General features: G+C 34.8%; 4 protein-coding genes across 5 annotated transcripts; 1 reads left to right on the forward strand and 3 right to left on the reverse strand.

Annotated features, from left to right (window-relative positions):
- Positions 1-1,809: 1,809 nt before the first annotated feature.
- On the reverse strand, positions 1,810-3,307 carry LOC125858116 (uncharacterized). Its single transcript, XM_049537798.1, has 4 exons — positions 3,238-3,307; positions 2,860-3,056; positions 2,699-2,765; positions 1,810-2,613 (listed from the first exon to the last, which is right to left on the reverse strand). The coding sequence occupies exons 2-4, from the start codon at positions 3,021-3,023 to the stop codon at positions 2,317-2,319; spliced, it is 528 nt and encodes a 175-aa protein (XP_049393755.1). The 5' UTR covers positions 3,024-3,056; positions 3,238-3,307; the 3' UTR covers positions 1,810-2,316.
- A 2,756-nt stretch (positions 3,308-6,063) lies between these two features.
- On the reverse strand, positions 6,064-9,290 carry LOC125859729 (uncharacterized). The gene is made up of 7 exons (XM_049539542.1): positions 9,073-9,290; positions 8,688-8,983; positions 8,251-8,613; positions 7,946-8,082; positions 7,557-7,794; positions 6,472-6,689; positions 6,064-6,393 (listed from the first exon to the last, which is right to left on the reverse strand). The coding sequence occupies exons 1-7, from the start codon at positions 9,213-9,215 to the stop codon at positions 6,139-6,141; spliced, it is 1,650 nt and encodes a 549-aa protein (XP_049395499.1). The 5' UTR covers positions 9,216-9,290; the 3' UTR covers positions 6,064-6,138.
- Positions 9,291-10,451: 1,161 nt separating this feature from the next.
- Positions 10,452-14,417, forward strand: LOC125860975 (cleavage stimulating factor 64). The gene is made up of 7 exons (XM_049541035.1): positions 10,452-10,621; positions 10,779-10,856; positions 11,418-11,456; positions 11,554-12,108; positions 12,186-12,278; positions 13,430-13,606; positions 13,712-14,417. The coding sequence occupies exons 1-7, from the start codon at positions 10,544-10,546 to the stop codon at positions 13,832-13,834; spliced, it is 1,143 nt and encodes a 380-aa protein (XP_049396992.1). The 5' UTR covers positions 10,452-10,543; the 3' UTR covers positions 13,835-14,417.
- Positions 14,418-14,735: 318 nt separating this feature from the next.
- Positions 14,736-22,582, reverse strand: LOC125860976 (CRM-domain containing factor CFM3, chloroplastic/mitochondrial). 2 transcript variants are annotated; one of them, XM_049541037.1, is made up of 10 exons: positions 21,653-22,582; positions 20,432-20,895; positions 20,224-20,350; positions 18,870-19,211; positions 18,193-18,349; positions 17,803-18,095; positions 17,639-17,698; positions 16,137-16,214; positions 15,725-15,901; positions 14,736-15,049 (listed from the first exon to the last, which is right to left on the reverse strand). In XM_049541037.1, exons 1-9 carry the CDS (start codon positions 22,490-22,492, stop codon positions 15,788-15,790), a joined length of 2,475 nt encoding a protein of 824 aa, XP_049396994.1. In that variant the 5' UTR covers positions 22,493-22,582; the 3' UTR covers positions 14,736-15,049; positions 15,725-15,787. The 2 variants fall into 2 exon arrangements, with proteins under 2 accessions (XP_049396994.1, XP_049396993.1); XM_049541036.1 differs by having other exon boundaries at positions 20,224-20,354; positions 20,436-20,895; positions 21,653-22,581.
- Between the last annotated feature and the right edge of the window lie 732 nt (positions 22,583-23,314).

Here is a 23,314-nt window from a genome sequence, read left to right on the forward strand (position 1 = left end):
GGTAAGAGAGGGAGTGATGCAGCCCACAAGAATATCTAAAGAAAAAATGTCATACTTTACCAACTAACAGCTTATAGATCACATGAATAAACACAAACTTAGTTGTCCATCATATCCCAATAGAAGTGATGCGATGCCCAAAGAAATGGGAGAAAAAAGATGCCGTCTACGGACTTCCCAGATATCAGTTTTGCTTATCCAAGTTACTTTCTTCTTCGTTTTTTTTCATTTAGCTGATAAATTTGCTAACATTAAGTTTCAGCTCATTTGATATCAACTCCTTTTTATCAACAGAAGCAACTATGCTTAGAAATTAAGGACCAGTAACAATTGGAACTAATGTTAACAAGAAATATATGGGGGTCATTATCCTGCTTAATCAAAAACAATATTTATATAATGCATGTAATCAAAATGTACAAATGTGAACAATTCAACTGTGATAGGAGAAACCAGGAGACCCTTACATTAGTATTGTTCAACTCCAGATTGTAGAAGTTCATCGTATCATATGTAAATAATGCCCCAGCATCCCATGTTCAATGATTCAGCTATATAAACTTTGGACCTGAAAGTCTGCATTTATCAACAGGAGGCACATAAAAGTGCCCGCAACGTGACTGCACAATTTCAGCACCCATGGCATCTTTGATATCAGCCGGATCCACAATAGTGGCTTAGCAACTCCAAGGACCATACTTAGCCTCCAATAGATCCTAGACATTAGGTCGGAATTGGTATGATGCATTATCTTGGAAAATCTGAGTGAACGGTCTTTAAGCTGCATTAATGTAAAAATATAACAGAAAACACCAAGTACAAAGCCCAATTCACTTAATATCTCAATAACCAATCTAGCAAATCAATATTTGGATAAACAAACTCAAAAGAGGGAAAAGAGGACACTAGAGGGGGGAAATGAAATATAAAATCCTTGAGAAGTTTTAAGTTGTGGGACATAAATATTTTACATTTATCGCATCCCATTGATTGATAGGTTCATATTGAAACGGTCCTTAGGAATGTGCATAGCTACATAATTTAAAAGGTTGGCTATTCATATGTTTTAGTTGTTTAAGCATGTTCTGCATCTAATTAAAAAGGGTAGCTCTCCTCCACAACTATTAACTAACTTATCTAATGATGCAATCAGGGAAAGAATAACGACAAACTGATGAAGGTTTCTGGTTATACTTGCACTTATAATGGAAAAAATTTGAAATTCTGTCTCTTCAGTCAAGCCCTCTTCTTTGGTCTCTTTGGACCTGACTATTCTTTTATATTTTAGAGGACTCTATTATCAAAAAGTATTAAGTATTAAATTTTGATTTATCTTATTAAGAGAGAGAGCCGGTGTGATTTACACAACTGCTGAAAATGAACATACGAAGACCCATTTCTTTACTATTCCAGGACTATACAAGTTTGTTTCCTATGGTATGAAAATGGGTTCAACTGAAACAAATATTTTACATTCATTCCTCAAAACGACAGCCTTTTTAATCAAAAGAACATCAATTTATACAAACAAGTATTATCTGAGCTAGATAAAGATGATCACTAACCTGGGAATGCCACGGCTCAAGTCAGTGATAGCTATATGATAAGTTTAAATTCCTGAGCAGAATCACATAAACATAGTAGTGCCGATAATAACGCAATTAAATGCACCTTTCATAAAGATATGTGTAAAAAAATTCTATAACTACAGCGTTGATAAACAAAGTTTGACAGAAAAAAGTCCATTACACATTCTTCCTTGCAACGATACAGCAGAAATTATAAACAAATCAGTAGCACAGGGAAAAATAAATTAGCACAATTAGTAGAATAAATACAAGATGAAAAGAATTAGTCAAAAGCCGATCATCTTCTCCTCTCCTTTGAATTACAATTACAATGAAGGACAAGAGCGACAAACTTTTCAGTCACAAAGACGAAGCCTCTCAAGAGTCTCTCACACTACAGTAGATACTCATTACATAACTTAAGCCTAATGCTTAAAAGAAAAAAACTAACAATCCCAATAGGAAGAGGGCAATTTTTTGGCCTCTCTCTACACTTTGGGTTTCTCCGTTTATTGTTTTTACGATCTCAACTTAACACTCATTCATCACCTCATAAACATATTCACAAACAAGATTTGAATGACAGGATATCGTACATAACTCATGGTGACCCTCTTTCTTTCACTCTATATATACAAGACTAAAACGAATTTGTTTTGGTTTCTCATCTCTCCCCAAAAACCTCACTTTTTAATATCTTTTTCTTTGTTGTAGTTGTTTTCATTATCATCTCTGCAACATGATTTACCTAAGCTACAGCAGAGATGCTGCTGCAGCAGTTGAAGCCTTCAATTCTCACAGCAGCTGGCTTAATCCCAAACTTCACTGGAACACAGCCGCCTCCATTATTACGACCACAAGTCGAAGTAAAGGAGGGTGGTGGTGAAGGTGCTCCTTCTGGAATTGCTAGTATAGGAACAAAATTGTCGTTGCCGAATTGGGCATCCTGAATCAGGGGATTCGAAACCCTGCTGGGCGGAGACCCAAAAAAGAATGGTGGTGATGAATCCATCTCAAAATTGGTCATCTCCACATCATAGCTCCCCTGTTTACAGAAAAAAAAAAGTTATCAGCTGTAGTAATTGAATTATAAACAGTTCACATCACAAACTAAATCATCCATAATTTACCTTGGTGAGGATGATATCCAGAAGTTCAGTTCTGGCTTTCAAATCATAATCATTCATTTGCTGATTACTACAAGACCCAAAAAGAGAAACACCAAAACCAATTAACAAAAGGGAAAAAGGGAGAAACTAAAACAGCAGACAGAAGACGTATATGAACCTACTTGATTTGCAGAAATCGAGAAGGTCTGATGGGTTCGTTGAAAAGCCCATTCCGGCGAGGTTTGGGGCAAACAAGACCATCAGAGACAGAGATATCTGCCCGTCTAATTTCTCCAACTCCAACACAACCCATAAAGGCCTTCTGCTGATAACCGCATCTATTCATTTTTTTTCGATTTTGCACAACAGATCTAAAGGGCTGAAGCAATAAAGAAGAATACAGTGTATCAAAAACTTGAGATCTCTATGATCACAGCTATGAAGATATATTGGTATATATATATATGTTCGATATTACTAAAAATAAAGATGATGGGGGGAATAGAAGGAGTAATTGGATAAGAAAGAGAAATACGTAAATGGAAAAAAGGGTATTTTACCTGTGTGGGTGAGGAACTGATGGCGCCTGTGAAAGGGCTAAAATGGAGGGGAGAGATTTTAGGGGAACGACGAAGAAAGAGAGGTACATATACCAGTACTAATTCAGTAGTGAACATGAGCAATAAAGAGATAAACATCTCAAACTCCGTCCATCCGATTAAATTTAAATCGCGTATTATATGGCTCAATCAAAAATACCATTTGCAACAAAACTTTCTAGTTCAATTAGAGAAATGTAGCTCTCAACTTTACATCATGAAAATCAGTAAATTATTTTTGATAAATAAATATACAGAGGAAACTTTTACATAAATAGAACTATAGAAGTAATAATTTAGTTAAATAAACTCGATCTCAAATAAACTCCATATAGTCAAACATTTACATTTATAACTCAATATAAAAATATAATCTTAAAAAAAAAAAAACACAAAAACAAAAGGTACAGTGAATTTGACCAAGTTGTTGACTGTCCGTCCGAAGGTCTAAATCAGGATTATATAGTAATCATCATAGAATAAATCAATTGTTCCATTGCTATAATTCTAAAGATGAAATGGTCAAATAATTTAATATTAAATTGAAGCATGCAGAAATTTTGATTTTAAATTCTACAAAAATCTAAATCAAGATTTTATTTTGACCAAGTTGTTGAAATTAGTCTAAACTTACTAGTAAACTTTGAAATTAATAACAAATGCTCAAGGTCGACTCAATAGGATTGGGGGCCTAAAGCGAAACTTAACAGAGGGGCTCTAATATTTTATTTTTTCATCATATATACTTTTATTTAAAATCTACTTTTCTAGCGTTTTTAGATACAAAGTCATTAGTTACTGTTTCATAATTGATTTGTTTTAATAATTCCTTTTCAATTGATAATATAGCTAATCCATTCAATTTCTCTTGAGACATTGTTAATCTTAAATAAAATTAATCAATCTTAGTTTCAAAAAAGTTCTTTCGGCTGAGTCAATATTTACCGGAACTGCTAACATTATTCTATAAGTAATATATGTATTTAGAAAAGAATCAATTCTTTTTATTTGATTGAGTATTTTCATTAGATCATTATATTCTTCTTATATTATTTCTCTCAATACTTTTAATTCAAAAAATAAATCTAATCTATCAATTTCAGAATAACTATTATATGTTAAAGAAAGTTTAAGGGGAAGACAATATTTTTAAAAAAAACTCGTCATCTAGTCATCTCAATTTACCACTAAATAAGAAACCAAAAATATTTTCATGTGCTTTAATTGGTTCAAATATATTTTCAAGTAAAAAAATAGCATAAAGTAATCAACTCTAATTTCAAGGGACTTAGTGATTTCGTTATCAATATTTTCATCAAATTTTTTTTTACGAAATTCAGTCTATATACATCTCATAAGCAATTTTCATAGTAGAAATTATAGCACACATAGTATATAATTTATTTTTAAAAAAATGGAAGCCCCTAAAAATATGTGGCTCAAGCGATGGCTTTAGTGACCTAGGGATTGAGACAGTCCTGCAAATGCTCCACATTGGCTCAAATTCAATAATTGTGTTAAAAACTTTACTCAACGTATATAAATAATTAAACATAAAGTTAATAACTTTTTAGCAATCTAGAACGTAGAAATTTAAAATCTTAACTAGCTCCATTTTTGTGCTTGTTATTTATTTTGAGAGAACTACGATTAATGAGCTATTTTTTTACTTACAGATTCGACACATTTTGATACTTTGACACATATCATATTTCTTGTTAGGAGCAAAAATTACAAAATCGTCCATGCAACCAACCATACAATTAAATGAATTCAGATCTCACAGAATTAAAATTGCAAAATTGTGGCAATGAACAAAAGAGATTAAATAACGATCGAAAAAGGTGATGCCACATTGCCATGGTAGGTGAGCTTCTAACCTACCACCAACTATTTTGGGTTTAATTATTACTGTACACGGTTACTCCAACTGTCCAAAATTAAATACTTTTTTTACTTTCCTAATTTATGAATCACTCATGAGACAGTAAAATCTAGTGACTAGTATTTTTCTTTTTTATTCTATATTAGTTATTCATTTTATTAGAAAAATTATCTTAAATCACTTGTCGATTAATAGATCGCATAAAACTGATGATACAAATTAAGACAATCTTTTGTTTGATTGACATGTGTTAAGCTGCCACCTTTTACTTTTATTCAAGTGCAAATCTTCAGCTTTAATTTTCCTTTTAATTCAAGTAAGTCTGCCCTTGTCACTATCCTCACATATCCATCTTTTTCCTTTAATCCATTTGCTTATATAAACTTTCTCTCGTTTTAATTTGATTGACTTGATGTAAAATTTAAAATCTAAAAGAAAAGGTTTAATGTTTGTAATCTAAAATCAGTGATACGTAGAAAGTATTAAAATAACATTTAGTCTTACGATTATATTTATATTATGTGAAAAGTTAAAATTAGAAAATTTTAAAAAAGAAAAGAAATAGTCTTTTTAAAACAAACTAAAAAGAAAAATAGGACAAACAAATTAATATAGAGACAATAATTCACTATTATCAAAATTGTTCATAAAATTCTTTTGTCATCCCAACAGGCCACATGCATATTTGAACTTACTTTAATTTGTACCATGCATGGGTCACCCACCCTTAATTTCTCTTTTTCCAAGTACTTACTTACAAAACAACAAGTTTATGAGGGTATTAAATTAAAATAGCTAGAGTTTGAAATATACATTGTTGATGTAAAAAAAAAAATTTACACTATCAAGTTATTTTTATCTTATTTTAAATATTTTGAATCCTACATTATAAGCAAAATCTACTTATAAATATTGATTTGATAGTATAAAAAATTATTTAGTCGAACAATATATATAAAAAAAAAACTTAAAATCATTCAACTAATGTGTGCTGGGAAAAAAAGTGGTGAAGCGTCTCTATGTAATTTGCCATCAGAAACTCTGACTTTGCTCATTTTGTCTTCACACCAATGCAATTGTTCATCATTCACTTCACTCATTCTTAATACTCTTGATACCACTTTTAAATCTATTAATCCCATCAATATATCCATTTCTTCTTCTTCTTTTAATCTCCTTTTTCCCAAGCTGCATTTTCCTGACCTACCAATATCCTTCACCCTAGTCTTTTTCTGCATATATCAAATAAGTTGCTCGTTAAAGTATGATGAGTATTTATAATCTTAAAAATAAATCAGATAGATACGCGCCTTTTTGTTGACTTTCTTGAGTAAGAGGAGAAGGGTAGGGTCAGTAGAGGCTTTTTTGTTTCTCCTAAAGAAAGCTGTCATTAGTAATTGACAAGGATTCTCTTTGTCTGCTTTGAGGAATTTCATAAATGTTCTGATTGCTTCTTCCATTATCCCAAGAAATGAATCTGATGATATTCTCGACCATAATTCTTCCTGTCCCTTTTCCTCATCTGAATCTAGTCAAAATTTTGTTATTTATAATTTCGAGAGGAGACAACAAGAAGATCTAAATTACATATACTATTATAATACAAAAAAAAAAAAAAATCACTATTACTAGTATAGTTTTACTTGCTGCAACAAGTCAGGTACATACTTCATTTGTTTCAATTTATTTGTCTGATTTTGACTTGACAATGAGTTAAAGAAAGTAAAAGAGATGTTTGAATCATGTGATCTTAAACTAATGATACATAGAATATATTAAAATATCATTTCATCTTGTGTTCTTAACTTATCATGAAAAAAATTGAAATTAAAGAGTTGTAAAAAAAAAAAATACACATTCTTTTTTAAATGGACTAATAAGGAAGTATGACGAACAAATTGAAACGGAGGGAGTATCAATGTTAAGACGAACAAACTGAAAAGGATACACTATAATAGTACTTTAAAGAAAAGTTCACCATTACTTGACAGTTGACACACGGAATTTAAGTAAATAAAGAAAGACATTTAAATTTTGTGACCTTAAACTAAGAATACGTAGATGGTACCTAAATGTCATGTGAAAAGTTGGAATTAAAAAGTGTCAAAAAAAGGGAAGATACATTTTTTCTCGAACAAACTAACAAGAAAAGTAGATCAACAAATTGTAATGGATGGAGTATAATGTTAAGATGAACAAATTGAAGTATCACGTGAAGACGAACAAATTGGAGTATTATGTGAAAACGAACAAATTGAAATTGAGGAAATATCATATTTAAGTCCGAACAAATTGAAATAGAGGTTGTACATGTTTCGTAGGACACCTATCCATGTTCGTTATAAAAATTATTCATAAAATACTTTAAACTCAAAAAAGGAATAAACTAAATTACCTCTGTATTCAGGAACTTGAAGCAACTTTGGAGCTAAACTTCTCATCCTAGCATAAACCTCAGGCCTCTTACCATGTTCATATGGCTCATTCTCAATGTATCTTTGTAAAAGCACTTGAAACTGTTGAAAATGTTGAGCTACATAAGCAGGACAACCTGGATCTTCTTCAAGACGCGAAGCTCTTAGGCTTTTGAAGTATTTGTAATTCCAGCTCAGCGCTTCCCATGCTAAGCATACCTACACATGTCGGCGTATTCAGGATTTGAATTTGATGAATTTAATGTGTACCTTCTCAATATATACTTAATTCATCGCTACTCTTGTTATAATGGATTCAGAATTTAGTATGTGTTAAAATGTCACGTATGTATTTTTGCTTCCTGTGTACCTGTGCTACATAAGCTGCCTCCAATTCGTGATATGGATTGTGTCGAAATTCCGATGATTTCCTGTTTTTCATCGCCAATTTATGAACAACCCTGTCTGATATTGATCTTGGACATGATTGAATGGATCTTAGTGATTCTGAAGAAAAGAAAATGAAGAATTTAGATAATGTTGAAAAAATATATAATAAATTCTAAAAGTGTAACGTTTAGATGTTTGTTGCACGCTTCAGTTCTACAGTTCAAGTCTCACTGTCACCCATTATAAAAAAGTTTTTGAATTTGAGTGGGCAAAGTTAGACATTACCTGTTTCATGGAGTTTTTGTACACTGATTTTATCTAAAAACAGCATTTCTTCATCATATTTTTGGAAGACGGTATAAGATTCCCATTTGGGGCAACTTCTTCTTGAAGAAGAAGAAAACGGATCTTCTTCTCCTGAACCCGAATCTTTAATGGAGCTTCTCCATTCAGAAGAACTCTTAGAAATGGACCCAACACTATAAGAATCTCCAAATATTTTATCAATATTATTATCCTCCTTTTTTCGAAATTCGAGTTTCTTGCTCTCTAACTTAGCTGGTGCATAAACCAAGAAATTATCCTCTCTACAAAACTTTCTACTCTTCTTTACTTTCTTATCCTTCGTGACTTTTGTATAAAATTTCCCTGCATCAACAGAAGCCAGAGTGTAAATCAACACATTTTTTAAAATTTAATCAACGATTAAACATTGTACGTACCATGATTAATGTCATTATCCATCATGTTCAAATCACATTTGTTAGTATTCGATTTGAGATTCTTCTCTTCAACATCGTTATCATCGTCAGTATGAACAGATTCTGAAGCTAGTGATGCATAAACAGAATCTCCTTCATCAGCCACTCTGCTATTTAAGTTATATTCAATTTTTTCACTTTCGCCAAATGTGTGTGCTAGAAAATGTTTTTCCTCCCCTGTTTCAGCTTTGTTATGATAATTATATTCATTTTCTTCGTCTGAAAACTCGTCAAATTCATATCCATTAACTCGATTCCTGCAAAACTCACAATAGTTTGTCACATGGAGTTTGAAAACATAGAGATAGATCATGACTAATAACATACAATACGATACGATACATACCTCCAGAAAAATGGATTTCCGCCAAGAAAGTAGAAGAGTTTGCTAAGTAAAATAGAAGTGAAGTAGGAGAAAATGAGGAAAAGTTGAAATGAACTTGAGACATTATAGAATAGCCTTGCAATTGTTTCTTTAGAACATTGCATTGTTTTCTTAAATTTGGTTGAAATTATGAAGATTTTTGAGTTTCTAATGATCCTCTTCTTTACTTAGGTAAAGCAAAAAATAACCTAGTGGTGGCACTAAAGAATAAAAAGGTCAGTCCTTTAATTGCTTTCACAAATTTCCTTGTTTGTCAAGATGGTCCTTTGCTTTTTTTCTAGATCAATTATATATTCCATAATAAAAACACAAAATATAGTTTTTAAAAAGAAGAGACCAAAACCCAGCCACACGCATTTGTAACTTGCTCTTTACAAAAGAATTACTCCATTAGAATACTCTGGTGCAGGCAACATGGACGGAGCTAGGGTATCGGAAGGGAACGCCATGTCGAAAAATTAAACTATATATATAGCACCTTCATTAATTTCAATGATACTTGTCACCATCAATAGATACCAGATAACTCTAGGTAACTTTATCCACCAACTCTGAAACACATAGGAGGAAATCACCTAGTGTTTTTTTTCTCAATTAGAATTAAAACCTAAAATATTATGATTCTCAACCATTTTATTATCCACTGGTCACACCAATACGGTATAAGAATGTTATTCTTTGCATTCTATATGAAGAAAGAGCCCGGACAATAGTTAAAAAATAGTACTCATTTTAAGGTTCTCATATGGAGCACTTCTATTCTTAAGGTTAATTTAAGTTATACACATTTGATGATATATACGAGTAAAATTGTTAACTTGTTATAATAAGTAATTTATATTATTTTCTATTGTTGTTCATCTTAGTCTAAAAGTGTAAAAAAGTTGCACTGAATATATGGCCTATATTTTGTCTCTAACTTGGCCCCAAAGATTTGTCAGGATTACAAGTAGGATGTAGTAGTTCATTAGTGGGACAGCATCCTATCCTAATCGTGTTTAATGAGCTTTATAAGATCCTTAAAATAAACACTTGACATTGACTAAATTTTGTGAAATTAAAGCACTTGTGATGTATGAAAAACAAAGTAAAAATGTTTTTCAGTGCTTACAAAAAAAGAAAAAATGTATTCATGCTCTAAACTTGTATTTAATATGTATATCGTCATATATAATTACTTTATAATCTATATATATAACTGGCAAAGAGAAATAGTGAATTGGTCCGGCTATTTGTGTAAAGGTGAAAAATGTTGCAGGACTATTTTGTCAGTTTCCAATAGGGTAGTGGGCTATTATATGGGCCATAAAACTACTGGGCCATGAAAGCCCAATTAAGTAGCAACCGTTTTCTTCTCCTCCTCCTAAGGGAAAAAAAAAGAACATTCCCTTCCGTCCTCCGGCTGAGAGTACGGTGGAAGAGACTGAGAGCCATGGCCGGCGACGGTTTACCGTCGAATGTGACTGGAATGTCTAAAATAGAGTTATACGATGTTATGTCTCAGATGAAGGTACTCATATATGTGTATGCGTGTAATAATCCATACATAATTTTCGTTCATGAAGATTAAATCAATTTTGATTGTTTTTCTTTTTGTTTGTTACTTGTATTCTCTTCCTAGATCTACCTGATGAAATTGCTGTAAATTCTTATGTGTTCTTGTGTAGGTTCTTGTGGAACAGAACCAGCAACAAGCAAGGCAAATTCTCATCCAAAACCCTAGCTTGACTAAAACACTCTTTCAGGTCTTATTTCACTTTCACCTTTTCTTTTGATGTTACTCGTTTGATTTACTTTTGACCTAGTATGTAAATTGTGCAACTATTACTGTTACAAATGCTGAAATTAGGGTTTTAATTTCTCTAATTATTGGAATAGTGTAATTACACTGAGAAAGTGTGATTTGGTTTAAAACTTGAAATCAGATATTCATGAGAAAGTGTGATTTGGTTTAAAGCTTAATATTTGAAAGTTGTATGCCTTGTTATTTTGGAAGTTTGATGTTTTATATAATTTAACATTTAGAGAGGCGTGATGTAGTTGGTGAAATGTCAAATTTTCATGTCTTAAAGACAACTCTCCTTCCCCTCTTGCAAGCTCTCAAGATAGCTTATGCATTGATTTTACTGTGGTATGGGTGATGTTTCAAGGAATTACTGTCTGTCTTGTATTATGAATCATCACAAGATTCCGTGGAAGATTGCGACTATTAGCTTTCACAATAGGAACCCTTCATATGAATTTGGAGGTTTCTTTGTTGACTTCTTATTCTCTGATGTGGGTTTTTACAATGATGTGTTTATTAGGCACAAATAATGCTTGGGATGGTGCAACCCCCACAAGTGGTAAGTTGGTGTACATATCATTTTGACCTTATGAAATATCTATTTTCCACGCCTACAATGTGATGCAGTTCTAGATATGTACTTTTTCTGCTTTTAGATACCAACCATCCAGCCAACAGGAGCATTGAGTACTCCGCCATCAGTATCTCAGCTTCCACAACCAATTGTTCAGACCACTCCATCATTGCCCGGGCATATTGGCATTCAGGAGCAAACAAGAAAGCAGCAGCAGAATCAACCTGCTCCAATAGTGCCATCCGCTTCTCTTCCACCCTCGAACCTTCAATCCACATCCATGCCATCTCATCCATTGCAGACAGTGCAGCAGCAGAAAGGACTTATTGGTGCTCAAGCCACACCAATAACTTTACCACAAACCTCTCAAGTTCCTAATATGTCCCAGCTTCCTCGTCATTCTGCTCCACCACTGCCATCTCATCTTCAACAACAGATGCATCCAGCATCTCCCAAGTTGGAGCAACCAATGCAAACTAGTGGAAACCAACACCTGGCTATGCAACCACAGCTACCACCACAAGTGAGACCATCGATGCAACCCTTCCCCCATCAAGTTCACCCTCACATGGGGCCCAATGCTGGTTATCCGCAATCTGGAGCAACTCAGCACCACCATTCACAACCTGCTTATCATGTAATTATTATGCCTTTAGTGAGTTTAAGGTTTACTTTTTCCATGTATAAGATGTAAATATTCCTTTTATCATTCAGCCTGCAATGAGGCCTCCAGCAAGCATGGGACCTTCTTTTCTACCGGGACAACCACCTGGTCAAAGTCAGCTTCCACCCCAGCCTCTATATCAGGTGCCCTAGTTTTTTCAAATCTATGTGACTGAAACTTTATGTTACCTTTGGCTGTTTCTTGCTCTACTAAATTTGGTTGATGTTAGTAAGGACCATGGTTAAATTTAAGTGCGTCTTAATAGTTACCTCTTTTCAAATGCATGACTCCGTGCCAATCTTGCTGTTTAAGATTTCCACATAGCTGTATTAAATACGTCAATGTCGTGATCATTCGTTATGTGGGATTATGAAGTAGGATAGATGTAGGGGTTTCATAGTCTTGGCTAAAAAATATCTAATACGTTCAGACGTATGCTAGAATCCATCATAGTTTGCATTCTATCTTTGCTCACTTAGCACATGAACGATGCTTTGCTGGTACTGTTTTCTTTTGAAAGATCTGGGTTACTGACTTTCTTTAACATACCAAATCATTCCTATACCCTTGGTCCCTCCAGCCCAAACTAACTGTTCTATTTTGACTCTATTTTCATTTTTCTTATTTGACTATCAAAATATTCTTAATTTATTTGGTATATTTGGAACTAAAATGTAGTATTCTCTTGTACTTTTACCATGTATTGTCAAGGTCATACATCAATTTGCAATATTGTTCTTGTTGTTTCTTTTGTTTGTACCTTCAACATTTAAGTTTGATATATTGTGTGACCATCTCATTTAAGCTTCTTAAACGTACTTAATTTTATTTTCGATATGCCCCTTTTGGTTTGATTCACAAACACGTGGATATTATTTCTGCAAAGGGTGGTAGTTAGACTTGAACTAAGGACCCCTGTGTTTTTTCTAATACCGTGTCAAATTGTAGTATAACCTCAAAAAAAACGTTGTCAAAAAATACCTTGTCAAATTGTGTGAACACAGAATATAAAAGTTAAGGTTGTTACAGGTGGCACACTTTATATGCTTACTATCTTCAATAGAGTTTAAAACTTGACAAAGTATAACTTGTCAACCATTCCCAACTCATCTTTCTGTAACATGATGTTTCCAATGACAATCTAATATGTTAGTTCTGGCAATGGTCCACAATGCACTATAATTTTTGGTGTCTATTGCTTGAAAGATAATTCTTAGCTCTTACTCATTTTAGAGTATATGTCTAGTACTATTATCATGGGATTTGACATGCTTTTGTATGTGCAAATATCTAGATGGGAGGTTCACATTTGAGACCAGAATTCAATCAAGTTGGAAATTCAATGCAAGCAGATCGAGGATCTCCTTGGATTCCCAGCTTACCAGAGAATACATCAGGAACACAGCTCCCAGGGCCACCATCATTCCCTGCACAGATGGGCCCGGGCAATCAGCCTCCTAGACCAGGAGCAGTAATATATCTGCAGTCCTATTGTTCACGTTTTTAGTTTAAGAACAGACTGTTGGTTTTACTTTTGGTTTCAGACAAAAAATAAGTTAATCTTGTTGATGTGCAGCTGTCCCCAGAGATGGAGCAGGCACTTCTTCAGCAAGTAAGGAGTCTGACCCCAGAACAGATTAACATGCTACCTCCGGAGCAAAGGAATCAAGTGCTTCAGTTGCAGCAAATGCTCCGTTAATCAGAAGCAAGTGCTGCAAAAGGCGGTTCTGCCAAGAAACTGAAATATGCCTATCTGGCTAATCGATTTTTCTATTTATCAAACAATCACCATTGGGTGTAGATGGACAGTGCGCTCCTTGTTCAATGGTGTGTTTCCCCCTTTGTTAAGGTTATTTTTCCTTAGCTCAAGTAGGGTTGCCTGTCATGTTGCTAGCAAATCATAACGGCTATAGGCGTTGATGGAGCTCCTTTGGTGCATATATATCCCATCTTCTCCATCCTGGATGCTCTCCACTTTCTTTTTTATGTACCGTCACATATATGTAGCATGTCACTGTATTAGAAATAGCCTAATGCTCCTCAAATATGAGATTGTGAAACAGTATAGTCCCTTCCATTTATCTTGTATCCAAAATTTCTAGAAACATTTTGGATTTGCAGATGCATCTTGTTAACAGTTTGCAGGACTTTGTGGAAGGTATAGTTGGATTTCATTTTGGGGGTGTTTTCTTTTATCACACTAGGTGTACACAATGATGTCAATTTTTTTGGATATGCGATATTTATTTTTCATTGTTTAGTATCAGATAAATTTGAGCAAAGCCTGGACTCATGCAACAGTGGATGCTTCTTCATGGATTTCATTTGCCCCTCATTACTCATGAAAGTAAATAAAGATGTCCAATTTGTATAGTTTAGACAGCCATGTTCCCAAAAATGCCTTTCTTGCAATCGTGTACTTTAACAAGAATGTTTCGAAAATTTGAAACCACATGAAAGTTTCCCTTTTGTTCTGTGAATCATAAATATTCACTTCTACTCGGTAGAAACTTAAAATCTAAAAGTTAAGAAATGGAAAACTAACTTATTCATGTTATCTTTTCAGTTTGCCTCTTTTCCCCCCTTGGATATGTGATACATCTTTGACAACTTTAGCTCTATAATTCAACATAGTAATTACAAAAACTGCAAGATAGGACAATTGACAAAGCAATTACATCTACACCCATTACAATGTTCACTCCAGAAGACAAGCACTCCATTTAATTCTTCCATGTACGATTCGGGCCAGTTCATTCTTTCATTGGAACAAACTGAGCTTGAATGATGTGAAACCCCTTCCACAGTTTGAATCGACCAGTGATCCAAAGGCTCCATCAATGGCCATAAGCAAGTAATTGAGATCTGTGACCTCAAATTATGATCCAAAACCTCAGAAAGATGATTGTTGTGGCTGCAATGATAGTGTCATACTTGTTCAATAAGAACATACAATTTATAGTTGGGATCCATAGCAACCAAACAATAGTTCTAATCACATTTACGCACTGGAAGTTAATGCCACTGTTAGCATGCCATTTGTTAAAGTGTAGTGAATATTAAGCGCATACTCCCAACACATAAACTAATGTAGTTTGCAATTACTAGGTATCTTCTGGACAAAATTGACCAGTATATTCATTTCATTTGAAGACCAGTAAAACACAATGCAGTTGAAGACTTAATCCCACACTTGAAGTTAAAAAAAAAGAGCAATAAAATAGTTTTATGACGGGCATTATGAGGTTTAAAATACAAGCAAGTAGTTGGCAGATCTCGTACTGCTAGTGTGATCATAGAATTGATTGTGAAACATAATTTCCTTGTTCTTCCAGTTTGTTGGACCATCAACTTTTCCTAGAGAGATGTGCTATAGCTAACTAGTTCCAATCACATTCTTCATAGTCTAGTAAAAGTGTAAAACTTCTCTCCGTGCCATCTTTTTACATTTTTTCACTCGGTAATAATAATCATTGACCAGTAGATTTTATAAGTTAAAATGAATATACATTTATTCTCTTAAAACTTTTAAGGAATAAGAGCTCTAAGAGTAGTCTTAAGAATGAAGGTATAAGACCTCAATGATTACCTCAATAGGACCATGGCCATGATACAATGCAATTCCTCATATAGTATTAACCATGTAGTGTTGTTATCCTGTTTCATTGTCCTCAAGACTGGAGTACTCTGAATCGTCATCATTTTCCCATTCAGGATCTTCATCCTCGTCATCACCAGACTCTAAAGATGAATCTTCATCTTCACTCTGCACACCGAATAAAAATTTAGTCAATATGGAAATCTCGTTATACTGATCCTTTTTCTTGAAATACAAAAAATTCACCCTTCCTCCCCTGGGGACCCCTCCACATCCTTCGCCGCAAGAAACTATCAACAGCTAAGACAAGAGGAAGCCACGCACTTAAAGACAGTTCTCCACTATCATATAAGAAACCTCCCTGATTTTTCTTAGACATCCAGAGGAATTGTGGTAAACTTACTAGGGATTCCGAGACATGATTGAACTGATCAAGCGCCTCCAAATTGCTAGTATTAATGTCTGCCTTACCAAAATCAACCTATGGACAGACAAGAAGAAAATTCAGTTAACAAGTATAGAGAGTGGAATACCCACTTTGAACTTCAAAAGTACTGGTGAAGAACGCTGTCGGTGCGCATAATACCACGGTTATCAAAACTAAAAGAAGATCCAATACGATGTGGTGTTGTTCATATAGAACCATATTTTATGTAAGTTCTTCACTTTTATATACCAGGAATTCTCACACCATATCACAAAATTGTTACTCTATCAAGACAATGATGAAAATAGAAGTCCTTAGATTTGGTTACAGAGATCAGACTCGGTCTTCTTTGTCACATCTCTATAAGATTCTGAACTGAAATTTGTAACAGAATCTGAATTTTGGTCAACTTCCAAATATTAGGGTTTGGTCTTCTAAGAGATGGCAATCTTAATCAAGAAACAATTATTTTATCCATTGTAATTTATTAAGGTTTGTTTGTTTTTTGATGAAGTAATAGCAGATCGCATTACTGGCATCAAGATGCATAAACTACAAAAGTTATGTAAGCAAAAATACTGTAAGCTTCTTACATTGGAAACTTTGACAAGACCATAGAGCTTACAAAATCTAAAATGTTATCTGGGGAATCTACGGGAGAGGAATTATGCCAGCTATACAAATAAACTAAACATCTAGCTTTAAGGAATTATATTTTAGTTGATAAGCCCTCAAAACAGAGTTTGTTCCTTTCTGTCCAGACACAGCAAAATATATTTGTAGGGATCATCTTCCATACTTGTTTGATGGCTTTACCAACTCTATTGGTACACCATCCTTCAATTGCATCTTTACCAACTCTATTATAATGCTTAGAACTATATTTCTCTATGAAAAACTACTACAGATGGGCTAAGGTCATTTATAGGAAATATTACTTTTTTGAGTAAAGAAATTGATTTCAAGAGTATCTTCAGTTATGCATGATCATTGGCCTTTGAAATATGAATAATATAATAATACTCCAATAGTCTGATCCCACATAAAACTTAGTTTCAATATGCTCCATAGTTTATACGAGAAAGATGCAAGGATAGATTATGCACCAATTAGTAAGGATCCAGTTAACATTTTTTAAAGCTAACAGAACTGGAATCAGAAGCCTCCAAAAGGTTTACAAAATTCGGGGAAATATTTCAACCGAACTGTTAGAATTTGCAGCAGAATAAACACCAAGAAAAGAAGCACGAATAATCGGACAATTTGCTGAAGTTGGGACTACAAATTATTATGATACATGAATATATAAGTTCAAGCAGTATAAACTATAAAGCTGGCTACCTGACACACAGGCAAAATAACTGAAGAGCCCAAATCAAGAGGAAGGAGAGTGCACAGTAACATAAAAAACAGTAACATGAGGTATATTAGTGAATTGCACTACAATAACAAATCCAAGATCAGAGATTTTGTCTTACAATTTTACTTTTCGTTTGCTCTATTGTCGTCTCCAGCTCGGCTATATGCTGACTGAGAGCCTACAAGAGAGCATTTAGGATGCCAGATAAAACAAGTAGATTATCAGTAAAAGTGAGATAACATCAATTTATAAATGGCAGCTGACATGTATAAGATGAAAAACCTCATAACGCTGCAGTGCCACTCTACGTTTTAGTGCTTTTGCTTTTGTCAGAAGGTTCCTTGGCCTGAGGTTGATAGGCCGCCTATAGTTCTTCCCACGGTAGAAAATAAGAGCATAACCTTTTGGCACTCTTTCTATTGCCACTAAAATCCCACCACTTTCATATTCCAAAAGTCTAGCTGTTTCTTCAACGAAAGCAAGTACCTTTTCTTTTGATATTAACTTAACAAGTTCTCTATGTTTCCAATGCAGATGCATGTTCTCAATAACACCATCAAAGACGCCACGAATACCTGGTAGGTAAGCATATACATGAGTTCTCAGTTAAATACAGGATGTAATCAACAGATTGAACACAATATTTTTGTTCCAAAAACAATGAAAACTCACCAAGTGGCAGGTACGACTTCATTCTTAATCCAACTCTGCGCAACATGACCCTTTCCTCCTCTGTTATCGTTTCCAGGTCATCAGAAGGACCAGCAGGAATCCAGGATTCCACAATCTTAGCCAAAATTTTCTCTGCTTTAAGCTTCTTGGTCTGGGACTGTTCACGAATCATATAAAAACTATTAATAGAAGACAAAGGAATCACCAAAATAAAAAATGAAACATGACTAGGGAAAAATAATTTTGGAAACAAAGATTAAGGGAAGAGTTTAAAAACTTCTTTTGGCAGGACAGTTTCAGAAGAGCCAAACATTATAACAAAGAATGAAAGAAAAAAAAGCGACAGAATAAAAAAAGATGCATAAACATAAGAAGTTTTGAAAAACCAAACCTATACACATAAAAGGGTATAATGAAGAATTTCAAAGACACCCAAACTAAAGGTAAAGAATTCTATAGCTCATCAATTGATACCTTCCAATAGCTTGATAATACTAATACACCTCGATGACACCAAGCTTTCTTTTTAAAAATCAAAAGGAAATCTGATGGATTTGAATAAAGACAAACATTTGCAACAGAATGCTAAAATAAATTGCAGTAAAAACAATGGGTCATCGTGAAAAAAGCTATCGTGAGAAGTTCTTGTAAAATTATAAGGAAAAAAATATACTTACAATCTCAAATTTATGTTCAAGCCGCTTGACTACTCTGGCTGTCTTAGCCATTGCTGCTTCTTTTAACATTCTCTCACGTTCTTCAGCAGATATTTCTCTCCCCCACCGAGCCTGAGCCTCATAAAATTCAGCTAAAGAACCGGCAACGGCCTGTCCATCTGTGGTCAATGGTGCCACTTTAGCAGGCCCGCTCCGTGTTTGCTCTTCAACATCTTGGATCTGTTTTGTCAACTCTTGCCTTTCGGCTAAAACAGCCGCAACAGTAGGTGGGACAAAATCCTTTCCTCGATAAAAGATTATGTAATATTTGTTTCTCAGAAGTAGGACCCCTCCTGTTAACATCTGAGATGCAACTGATATGTTAGTGGTATTACTCAGCAAATTTCCTATTTTAACGGCACTCAAGATGTGCTGCTCAGTTAGGTGTACCTGTCTACGCCCTAATTCTACAATCCTTAACCCCATCCCCCATCCCCAAACAACAACAACAAAATGGGAGGCATACTTCTAAATAGTTTCTCTAATTTACCAACAAAGCATAGTCTTCCCATTCATACAGTACAAGAATTCTCATAGAAGCCCGTACGCGATTAAAAGGGACAAAAGAACCTTAATATCTGACAATCCACGGAAGAATATTTGTATGAACTTTATTATAAAAAAGGAATAACTTTAAGAACTTCTGACTTCCTAGAAAAGCTGATTACCATATCATTGTAAAACTGAAATCAGCTGATATATGATTCCAACATAGGATGGCGCCCATAACTCGATGGTGATTATTGAAATACTGTATGGCGTAAACAGCTTATGATGAGTCCCAAGAATCACATATGACAGGATACAGAGCATGAGCTTTTTGGGCAAAGAAATCTGTACATGATGGGCTATGGCACTTTAAAAGTGACAGAAGGAACAACTAAGATGTATTCTAAATTCAAAAGTACTGTTACGTCTCCTCCAGACAACTTTTCAGGTTCACATAAACAGGATCAATTTTTTCTTCTTTCAACAATAAGTGGTGTCTGCAGAAGGGAAAAAGAAATGGAAAACACAATGTGAGAGCCAACACTTCCTTTTGGAAGGTGGAATTATGAACTATGATCACTTGGGCTATTAAGGACCCTCTAGAAGTATTTATACAAGAAACTTGGGTGATATGACTAACAACCTTAACACAACCTAATTTCATGAAATCAGTATTCCCTGTGAGGGAAGATTATAGTACCTTTGAATTAATATGGCATCACTCAGACTGAAAGCAGTCACAAACAGAAGCAACTAATATATCAAGGACATTCTTTTCCATATCTTTTTATTTGGGATAAAATCATATCAAAACATTCTAACACACCTTTAACTCTTCTGACATCAGCTTGTTGTTTGTGTTCTGAATTCCACGTTTGACTGCTATTTTCACAACTAAACTTTTCTCCCAGAGCTTGACTATAGCAGCAGCCAGCCCTTGATGATTTCTGTTTCTCCCTAAAAGGAACACCAGGAAGATAACCGTGTCATAAGGTTAAACGATAAAAAAGTAACAGTACTTAAAGGGTTGAAACTTACCAAGAGCAAAATGACAAGGAAGTGATTTAGCAATTTTTCGTAAATTAGTCATTTCTGCATTTGTTAGGCGTGATCTCATTCCAGTAGGAAGAAGTCGGAAAGGTGTTTTATAGCCAGGAATTGTCTGAGGGAGCAAATCAGCATCAACAGGAAGTACTCCCGTACCCCACCAATCCTCAAAACGTGGGCCTAAACCATCTAATACCCTATTGAATTCTGATTCCTCCACAGTCATGTTTTGGACACTATTAGGATGAACTTGATTACGATTTTCAATAACTGGATTAAAGCTTTTGTTGTCTTTTGTAATAGATTTGTCAGATGAAACATCTGGAACAAAGAGAGCATTGTCTTCCTCATTCACAGATTGAGATCTTGAAGAAGGCCCCTCGTAGTTACTTCCTCGATACACCACCATAACGCTCCCAGCCCTCCATATCACAAGCCCTCTTGTCCGACGCTGACATCCAGAAAAAAGAAAGTCCGCACTTCAAAATTTCTTGCAAATACAATATTCAGGTAAAATACAAATGATAAAAAAAAATGTATAGTGAGGAGTAGTGAAGGCTCAGATCAACTTGTTCAGGAAATACTTTTAGGAGTTTGCAGGGGTAGTCCTTTTGGTTGACAGGGGAAGTCTTTTAGGTTGACTGATAAATCCATCCTATAACCCTATTAACAAAATGCTTGGAATTAAACTTGAGGTTTGATATGCAAAGAGTTCATTAGTTGTTGCAAAACTATGTTTCAAGATAATTGCTTGTAAATTTACGTATGTTTTCCTTGAAATGGAGTTGAAGACAATAACTCTACTTATTCTACATCTACATGGAATACATATGGAATATATGGAAATCAAAGTGATGAAAAATGTTCTCGTTTAAATCGAGACCATTTAAGGTCAAATAGCAATTTCATTTCTAAATGAAGATTTATGAAGAGATCTCTTTCTTCAATGTAATGGTGGTTTTTAGTATTGCTTCAGAAGTATTATCTAATCTAGTTGGACCTTTAGATTAAAATGTAACTAGGACTATTCGTCATAATCATGGCCATCACAAGGACAGTACAAGAAGAATAGAACATTTATACAGAGTCTGAAAATTATCTTAAAGAATCAAATGACTCATACCCAAAGAACGCAAGACAAATTCAAACAAATGCAAAAGCACTACACGACCAGTTAGTGCTATCATGGTAAAGCCAAGGGCACCAACCTCTACAATCTCGTGGCCTGTTCTCATATCATGAGCCAAAACCTCATGAAACTTGAGCCTTACCAGCTCATTCTTCCTCCATGAATGATGAATCTTCTCCAACACTGCTCCTGTAACCCCAGCCTTAGGTACATTAATCCTTTCTCTCAAAGTCATACCCATTCTCCTCAGCCTCCTCAATTCCTCATCCTCAATGGTTAGCTCAGCCAGTGACGGTGCCTTTACCGTCCTCTTCCCTCCCCTCTGCACCTCCACCGCCTCTTCCTCCACACTTCGTTCCCATGGCAAATATGTATCTCCCTCATCATCACTCTCTTCCAATATCATATCCGGTCGAACCCAATCCCTCTTCAACAAATCCCCTAACTTCTCTTCTTCACCGTTAACCTGCATTGTCGAACTAGAATCCAACTTCAAATTTCCCTCTTCTACATCTTCTCCTTCTCCTTCATCGTCAGAGCCTAATCCTAAGTTTCTCAACCGAAGCACAATCCTATCTATGGCTGTAGTCCCTACTCTTGTGTTCTCGTCAAAATATCTGGTTTCCGTTTTGGATTCGACGGTTCTGGAATTGGATGAATGCTTTACTGGAGGAGATGTATTGGGCCATTTGTTTAGCCAAGTAGAAGAGCGAGAGTTGTTTGATTTCACAGGGGTCGAACTGGAATTTGAGTCTCTGTAAGGTTTCCGATTATCCTTCCGGGGAATGTTGGTTCTGGTGTTGCCGGCGGTGATAGTGCGGCGAAGGAAAAGGAAAAATGGAGGTCGATCAGAAGGAGTAGAGAAGGAAGAGAACAACTGTGGTGTCAATTGTGTAAATTTCGCCGTCGACAAGGCCATTTTTCAATTAGCTCAGCTTCTTCTTCTTTCAGTTAGCTTCATAGTAATGGGGGCAAAATGGTTTCAGTTGACAGAGCTTGACGATAAGATATCAATTCGGATATTTTTATATCTACACGTCAGCCTCCGAATTTATGACCCGACCCAAGTATTACTCTTGATCCTCGTTCTGCCATATCGGCCCGCAAAGGATTTTGGGCCCAGAAAATGTCGTCGAACTGGCACCAAGTAACCACTTTAGGACCATTGTTTAAGTTTTAGCCAGTATCCTGAAGCTCATTTCAGAACAATAAGTCCTTAATTTCAATATTTTAGTTCAAAGTTGAAACCTCATGCTTGAGCCTTATAATATCGCAATATAAGCTTTAAAATAACTTTCAAACCCTGATTAAAACTTAAATAGCAACCCAAAATAGTTATTCATGCACCTCACTCAAATATGTATCTGTAGACTGTTTTTTCGAAGAACTAAACACGATGGGATGAATAAAATTCTTTATCCTTGACTAGAGATTTCAAGCGGAAAACTACTAGTAGGCAATGAGTCCCCCTTAGATGGACTCTGATCTTGATTAGTCAGACCAGTGAATTACTGACACCCGATGATTAAACCAAAAAGATACATTTGAAAAAAAAGAAAATATGTGTGGAATAGAAAAAACACTGAAATATACATTGGAAGAGAAATGTGTGATTCTTAGTCATTGTATATACAAACGTAACGTTTTTATCAACCAGAAGAGGAAGCTGACTTTTATGCTTCTTCATTACAATTACAAAAAGTTACACATCACTGGTTCAAGCCATGAAATCAGCCACTAA

Source organism: Solanum stenotomum, chromosome 3, assembly GCF_019186545.1.
Source record: "Solanum stenotomum isolate F172 chromosome 3, ASM1918654v1, whole genome shotgun sequence".
Taxonomy (NCBI): Eukaryota; Viridiplantae; Streptophyta; class Magnoliopsida; order Solanales; family Solanaceae; genus Solanum; species Solanum stenotomum.